At 39.5% G+C, this 8,381-nt stretch overlaps 1 protein-coding gene across 1 annotated transcript; it reads left to right on the top strand.

Moving 5' to 3' along the window:
• Window positions 1–212: 212 nt before the first annotated feature.
• Window positions 213–1,948, top strand: LOC104293547 (chromosome unknown open reading frame, human C10orf53). The gene is made up of 3 exons (XM_009893059.1): window positions 213–243; window positions 794–913; window positions 1,884–1,948. The coding sequence occupies exons 1-3, from the start codon at window positions 213–215 to the stop codon at window positions 1,946–1,948; spliced, it is 216 nt and encodes a 71-aa protein (XP_009891361.1).
• Window positions 1,949–8,381: the final 6,433 nt, after the last annotated feature.

The following is an 8,381-nucleotide window of genomic DNA, read 5'->3' as shown; positions in this document are numbered from 1 at the left end:
ATGTTTGACTGTACAGGACCTCTGCCTTGTAAAACAAGTCAATAGAATAAGATTAATTTAAAAAAAAAAAAAAAGAGTAAATCAGGGCAGGGGGAGGCAGAAGCACATGGCATTTGTGTGTTGCTGGAATTACATTATCAGCCAGTTCTCTTATTTCCCCAGTTGTGATTAATTTACAACAGCACTATACAATGTACCATAATAAACCGACAATGCACCTAATTCATCTAAGCAAATATGTGGGTCGAGAGAGGATTTTGTCCCCCCCCTCTGGTTTGATTCGCAGCTTCACAAAATCTCAGGTCTTTAACATCCTGAGGAATTACTCTTTCAGCAGAAGTGAAATGAATTATGCGTCAATGAACAATTGGGTTATCAAGGTTGTTCACTTAATGTTCCAGCTGTTCTGTAGCACCATCTTAACATTTATTGGAGATTTCTTTTGAATTTAGTCTTATTCCATGGTACTTACAAATAAATGCATTGCGTTTCTTACAGCTGCTGTGCCAGTTAATAGCAAATACAAGTACATAATGAATTTCTTGCCTTTTACTGCTGGAACTAGAAATGACAGAGGGTGGAGGCTTCATTCAAAGGAGATCCATTAATGTAATAATAGTGAAGCCAGAGATTAAAGCTGATAGGATTTGTAGGGAGTTTTGTACAGCACTTAACTACATTAACACTGTTATTTGCTCCTTGCCCTCATAAGTGCTAAAACTTAGATACACTTGGAGTTGACAGGAAACCAAGCAAATACAGTACTCATCACTGCTTCTTTCCCCTTTTCCAGCTGTCCTGCAGGCAGATGGACATCAGCTTATTCTGGAAGACATACCAGACTGGAACGCTGTAGAGCTGGTGGGCAATGGCAAGACTGTATCTCACTGCAACATCAATGACCTGGATATTGGTAAGTACAAAGTTTAATTCATTGCAGTCTCTCACTGAAAACACTTACATTTTGAAATGAGCGCTTCCTAGGGCATAAACAGTCCGGGTTCTGTCAACATTAACACTTTTAAGCTCTACACTCTGATATATTTGAGGCAGTTTGAAGGGCACAGTCAGGAAGAGAGTTAAGGCCACGCTCGGGAGAGTTCGGATCCTTCCTGCATGCAACAGCACACAATCACAAGAAAACCTGCTAGGTGTCGATCCACAGAGATATTAGGACATCCTTTTGCTTTCAAAATAGAAAATATTTTTCTTTCCTTGGGCCTTAGTTTCTTTGGGGTTTTTGTCTTCGCCTCCTCCCCTCTCCCAGCCAAACACAGATGCCTCACAGGGTTATTTTTTTATCATTTTTTGCTGCAGGTGAGACAAGAAGTTCAGGGCTCAAGTTTTCTCATCTCCCGTGCACGTGGCTTCCAGAGAAAGGCTGAAAGCCACTGCTTCTCACCTCTCCACTTTTCAACAGCCTCTCTAGGGCTGGGGATGGGAGTTGTGGAGCAAAAGCAGAAAACTGACCAAGGATAATGGCATTTCCAGCACCACAGCTTGGTTGGTTTACTGTTCCTGCAAGGAAGGCAGACAAGCCAGGAACTGGGAGGTTCCGGTTGGAAATTTCTTCCGACAAAATAAGTTTGGGGTTTTTTTGTCCAATCCTAGACCTATGCTGGACAGTGAAGCAGTGGCTAATAGGCTGTGTACTGTCTGCTGAACCACCTGCACTGCTGCATTCACAGTTTGCTCTGTTTCAAATCCAGATCAAAGCTGAATTAATGTCAGATTACACAGCTCATCAGGGTAGAGCCAAGATGAGTCCAAGTAGTGTGAGGGAGAATGCAAAGGAATATAGATGCTAGGATAAGAAGCAGAAATGTAAAATAAAAAAAAAAAATCCTTGCATATACTTTGTAAGTTGTGTTTTTCTCCTTTAGGAGGTTATGGCAAGTTGCATCCACTTTGTGGAGAAGCCAGAAAAGCAGTGTTAAATGCTTACTGATTTACAGGGACACATTCCCTTTTACCTTGATTTTCTGTCAGACAATTTACTTGCACTGCAAAGGTATTAGAAATATCAGGATACAGTTGGTTCTTTACACTTCTATGCCTCTTATTGAAGCTCTAGATAATCTTGTTACACCCATGTGTCAACCAAATAAGAATATACCACCTTTTCCAGAACCAGACATGTGTTACCACCCTGAATATTACAAATTCATGTAGAACTGTGACTTGCATGTAGTTCTAATAATTTGTTTTTAATTAAAAGAAGAATGAAACTCGTGGGTATCTTGCATTCTTTCAACTTTTAGAAAGTTTCCTTTGTCAAAGATAATAATTTCAAAGTCAGCAATAGCTGATGATCAAGCCATACATATTCATACAGATGTGCCAGTTCTGCTTTTCTCTTGGCCACAATGTCCCAGAGAACATTCGTGCATCGTTAAACACAGTCCAAAGGTACAGAGAGAAGATGGCATAGCCATAAGGATAGGATTAAAGCTGACTGAGTGTTACCACAACTGATATTCCAGGTATCTCAAAAGTAATGCTGTCTTTTCCTCTCTATTTCTTTCCCCCAATAACTAGAGTATTAAACTTACAGTCTTCTATTTTGCTCTTGATCTGTCTACATCTACTCCCAACCCCAACTTTGTTTTAAAAACAGTTCTGACTCAGGTAAATTCAGTGGTTTTCAAATAAGCCTGTGCCAGAATGCTGGTACTCAGAGCAATTTTGGCCCATAATTAGTTATGAAAGAAAGAAGGGATTAGTCTTTGCATCCTAATGGAGTGGTGTGACCAAAGAAACAGCATTAGTTGAGGCTAGAAGCGCTAGGCAGCAAAGCTGCAGTTTCTAGTGCAGCTGCAGGAGAGACAGGCTGCCCCGCATAAAACCAAAGACAAATCCTGTCAGTGGGTATCTCCTATCAGCTGTAACCTGCAGGGAAATTGCTGCAGTTACAAATAACCAAACCACATTCACAGTGATACTGATCCAACACGAAAGCGTTATCAAAATAACACTATTACTATGCCCAAATACAGTCCCCTTACCAATGACCTATAGATGACAGAGGCATTAAAACAATATTCTTTAGTGAGAAAAAAAATACTCAAAGTTGAGTGAAGTAGAAACTGTATTGTCCCTTTAGAAGATTGAAACATTTTTGCTTTCTACAGCTCTGATATAACAAGACTAGAAAGTGAAAACATTCAGACTGAGCCACGTTGAGAAGATAACAACAGTACTTTCCGCAGCAGATGTTCACACAGACAGCAGAGCGGGGTTTCAGCATCTGCCCTGCTCTCGTTCTGCCCTGGACAGCAGCGAGTCAGTTCACACCTTGCTGTGACCCTGACCTGTCACTACCGAGCAGGCTGTCCTGCACCACAACCAAGCTCCGGCCACCAGCTCTAGTGCACAGGAAGGGGATTTAAAAAACCCACCCTACTGCATTTGTCAGTGGGACACCAACAAATGGCTGCTCTGGCAGTAAATTGTTCATTGGCCTCTTAGGTAAATGCAAATTAATTAGGCTAAGTTAGTTTAAATAATGTTAATTCTGAGCAGAATTTACTCCCCAAAATCAAAGACTAAACTCCCCAGACCTCCTGAGCCTGGAATGCCGTGAACGTCAATGGAAATGCTCCAGGCAGATGAACTCACCAGTGTGACTAGTTTGTTTTTTTTAATAAGTTTCAATTTTACTGTGTTCAGTGCCCTGTGTAACATCACCCTAAGGACATTTCTGACATACCTCCAAGTTAGAATGACAGCAGTTGTGTAGGAAGATATTAAGCCTTAATAGGTCCACTTGTTTAGCTGAAATAAATGCAAACAAGCTCTGAGGAACACAAGGCTTCAAGTCTGAAAGAGAAGCAGCAGACTTCAAGACAAGTACGGGTTGAGTACGTAGCTTTGGAGTAATATTATGACCAAATTGTAAAAGACCAGAAAGAGATGAGAAAATATTTTTAATATGACAGTGAGGTATCTTCCAGCGAGATAAAAAATTAGCTCCACCAGACATTTTGAACCCAGCTGGCTAGAATGCATAAAGAGATCTCAGGCCCCGTTATTGTGCTTTTGCTACAAAAGGGAAAAATAAACACAAATTTGAAGTAGCCCTTTCAGTTTGGTACCCGTCCCCCAAACACTACCTGTGATCAGTTGCCATGGCACTAGCAGGCAGCTGGATGTTTAAAGGCACTGTAGTAGCCACTTGGACAAAGGCATTTAATTTTTTTTATATGTGAAATAACCATTTTTTTCCTCCAAGTCTCCCTCATTTTTAAGGAGATTATCTGCCCAACAGATAATCATGGCCATTTGAAAACTGAACCTAGCCTGCAAGTCTTCTCTGCAGTGACTTTCATCCAAACTATGGTGATAAAGTCAAATCAGGAGGAAGAAAAGAGCAACAGCAAATTATTCCAGTATTAACACCAACTAAATTGCTGTGCAGCTTTTACGGTTTGACTAATTGTCTCATTAAGACACATTTCTGATCACTGAAATGGATCTCAAGTATTTTTAATCACTGAAAAAAATTGTTTCACTAAGAGCCTCTCTCCCTCCTATCCCTGGCACTATTTGCAATGGAAAACACACAAAGGCTCCCATTGATTGGAGCCCCACTGCTGCACAGTTGGCAGTCAAATGCTACTAATGGCACAGTAACACAATATGACTAAAATAGTTTGCCTTTTAGAGTAACAATCTCTTATAACATGATTAAGCTCCATCATGTGGGTTTCCTTATGTTTTGCAAATGGCTCAAAAAAATCTGACAATTTTTCCACTAATTTCTTCAAAAGGGGAGGGAAAATCAAAAACTCATTAGCTATCAAGGAACAAATTAACAACACTTGACACATTAAAAAAAAGATGAAAACAACTGCACGAAACACAGGCTGCACAGCAGCATAGTTGTGTGGCACCGAGTCCACTCCCCCTTGCAGAACGCACCTCCAAAGACTGAGTTCGTCACATTTAATTGCAGACACTTTATTGAAGCACTTTATTTAGGAGCTGGCTTGCCCTAGGCTACCTCTGTAACTGATGGAGAGAGGCATCTCCACAGGGCAATTCAGATCTCTACTGAGCATAGACTATAGGATCTCTGGGCTCCTAATTTAAGTACTTTTTTGGTGTTTGGTTTCAAGCAGTATTAAAAGAGCTGAAGCTTCTTCCTCATATGAGGAGCACATTTCACAAGGAGCAAGCTGGCATTATCCAACACACTACTCACATGCTTTTTACACTCTCAGCAAACAGGAAGATTTTGCTCTTGGCCGTCACGCCCAGTGGTTGCACAAGCTGTACATCGCAACAAGACATTTCCCCTTACAAGAGTTGTGCTTATCCCATACGTTATCATATTAAAGACAGCAGCCACTTAATTTTCAAGTAGCTTATTCTGAGAAGCCTAATGCAAAAGTGGCACAGCTATTGCTAGGAGAGATGTACACTTTCATGGTGGCCAGCCTGATCAAAAAATACCCCACAAAGGCGTAGGAGCTCTTTTGTGGAGATGGGAGTGATGCATGGGAAGGAAATCACTCCATGCAAACACTCAAGAAGAGTTGAAAAGATCTGATTTATTGTCAGACATGCTTTGCTTGTTTTAAAGTGACCATATGATGGTAATCATCAACTTCCCGTGGGTGTGCTTCTGATCGTTTACTTGGAAAAATAAAGCAACATACAGCTGATATCAACACAGTTGTCAGAAAAGAGTTTAAACCCCAGAGGAAAAAGGTTGAATTATTTTAAAAGCTGTGTTTTTTTTTAAATAAAAAATACCAATGATACTATATGTAGTTAAATTTCTTTGCTGTTCATTTTGCATATTGGCCATCCAGTAGCATGACATTAAACATGGCAGCACTAAGAATTTTCATGTATCATTTTTACATATTAAGAGAAAGTCTGTGAAGAATTCGCTTTGCAGTCTGTAGGAAAACACTTCTCTTTCTCCTTCACCTGAAATGGAGATAACAGCTTATGACTCTACAGAGTCATAGAGATCCTGTGTTCCCTAAAATATTTTCCAATTCTCCAGTAAAACATGCTGTACAACTACCTGTGTGGCACTTCACAGTTACCGCAGGGAAATGCTTTATTCCAGTAAATTCTTTCCTTAATTTTTTTTTTTTTTCGGCTTAAGAGGGAGGGAGCAAAGTGATACTTCTGATTTCAACAGTTGCTTTAAACTGTCCAGATTTCTTTTGATTATTTTAAGCTATTCTTGTTTAAAATATTGAGAACGTTCCCTATCAATGCCCACCTGTGTAATGAGTGGAAAACAGCCCAAGAGAATAGATGTGGGATTCTTCTGCTCTGTCAAGGCACATATTTACAAGACTCATAACTCAGTATAGGCGCATTCAAGTGAGAGACAAGATGCATTACTAATTTAAGATGAATTTGAAATGTGGCCATTTACTTGCTACAACTTTCAGTTTTGATCAATTTTGTAAGGCAGATTGAAAAAACAGACAGGGTTGTTCTGCACCCACACACAGGCACTATTCAGACACATAAGTATTTGCTCACGTGCACGCATTTACATGCGCCCAGGAAGGCATGCACCAAGGTCATATGAAGTATAGCCAGACACATTACAAATTTGTGGTCTTTGTCATAGGCTTTGGTATTAATTCTGAAGAACAGAATATGCTACAGAAATCCCTCTTTACTTCCCTTTGGGCTTTGTTACAGAGACAGGTACCACAAAGTTCAAAGTACAATATTGTGCTCACTATGAAAAATACAGTTTTACCGATAAGTCTAACGAGGGCCCTGAGGGCTGTGATAAAGGCCTAAGGGAAAAAAGGAAGAAAAAAAAACCCCAAACACACACTTCATGTAGCACGTCCCTAATTTTTTAATGCACGTAAATATCAGAACAGTGATGCTGAAAAAATACATTTTTTTTTTTGCTAACAGTCCCGGCAGAAGCAGCCATATACCGATGTGCATACTCAGAAACATTTTCCTGAAGCCTGCAGAGTTTTGTCTAAGCAAGACCTTCAGAATGTGTGTGTAAATGAATTAAAGAACGTCTGTTTTATAATGAGAAGGGTGTATTGTGGTATAAATATTGCAGAGTACATTAAATAAACATGGTCACATATGACCAGGTATCTATTAAATGAGCACATCACAGGAGAACTTAATTATCCAAGAGTATAACTAGGAACCATTTAGAATCACTGGAGATTAAGTTGCTTTATTTCTGTTTATCTTTCCTTCTGAATAGGCAGTAGGTTGTTGCAATGAAGAGTCCCAAAGCAACATGAAGCTTCAGCTCTTCATCAACTCTTAAGACAACAGAGTTTTGTCAACATTAGTTTGAAGTTTTGATAAACCAGAAGTTTTCCTCAAAGTAATTTTGTACAAAATATGCTGGCAGAAAACAGTGTTTAAGATGTAAAGGCGCAAAATATTTTTGGTTATTTCAACATCTTAAGCTTCTGAGGGGAAGGAAGACAACTGACATGGTGTACTTTATGCATATGTATTTCTCTCATATATTGCACCCCAAAAAAAAGTATACACAGACTTCTTCAAAACTGAACATTAGTGTCAGAGACTAACACCACAGGAGTTATATAATAACGGTTATATATTAGTAAGATTTTTCTAGACTTGAAGAGCTATTATGTTTCTGTCTACAGGCAAAAATGTTAATTCTGATAGAACTTGATTTTGCTTGGGCCACGAATTCATGAAGAAGACTGTCTGCTGTTCTTCCTATACAACTGGAACAATAACTAAACAGTGCTTGCAATGTTGATTAAGGATATGTTTGTGCAAACCACTCTAGCGCAAAGACCAACTGACGAAGGAGGACTTAATCACATAAAATTCTTGAAAGCAAGATGAAGCTGGTCCCTTTAAATTACTTAAGTACTGCTTAAACTCTGTCATTAACATATAGTAATAAATATTTCCTCTTTAACAAGCATATTGGGAGCAGTTTGTTAAACATTTATTTCTAGTCACAGGGAATTAGGTACAATCATTTTATCATGTTCTGTATCAGACAATTTTATTTTATCCTCTTTATTTTATCCACAGCAGTGGAGACACTCATTTGAGGAAGGATACTCTTTCCTAAAGCATGAGGAAACATACTCTTTCTTCAAACGTGTTTTGCTTTTTACTAATTAAATTTACCCTCGCAAAGCCCTGGCCAGCACACAGTGACAATTCACATTTATGTGACAGTCTCTCCTGTGGAATTGACTTACTACAGGTACAGGAGCTTTACTGGAAACTCCAGCAAGACTACCCAAGGTGTTACTGCAGAACCAACCTCGCAACCTGGGCAAGGTCATTTTGGGAGACGAGAGAGAAGAACCGAGGTCTCTTCTACAGCACAGCCAAGCCCCAGACAGACGATATCAGGGGTGGGTTTTCAG

The sequence above is a fragment of the Charadrius vociferus genome, unplaced genomic scaffold, assembly GCF_000708025.1.
Source record: "Charadrius vociferus isolate BGI_N301 unplaced genomic scaffold, ASM70802v2 scaffold429, whole genome shotgun sequence".
Classification (NCBI taxonomy): domain Eukaryota; kingdom Metazoa; phylum Chordata; class Aves; order Charadriiformes; family Charadriidae; genus Charadrius; species Charadrius vociferus.
Note: the sequence above shows the minus strand (reverse complement) of the source record. Positions and strands in the feature narration are given on the sequence as shown.

Bases quoted from the DNA above. Each gene is read 5' to 3' on its own strand.
- LOC104293547 (XM_009893059.1), top strand. From the start codon at position 213: ATGCACCTAATTCATCTAAGCAAATATGTGG. The intron at 244-793 runs GTCGAGAGAGGA...CCCCTTTTCCAG, and splicing joins TCATCTAAGCAAATATGTGG to CTGTCCTGCAGGCAGATGGA. The intron at 914-1,883 runs GTAAGTACAAAG...TTTCTCCTTTAG, and splicing joins CATCAATGACCTGGATATTG to GAGGTTATGGCAAGTTGCAT.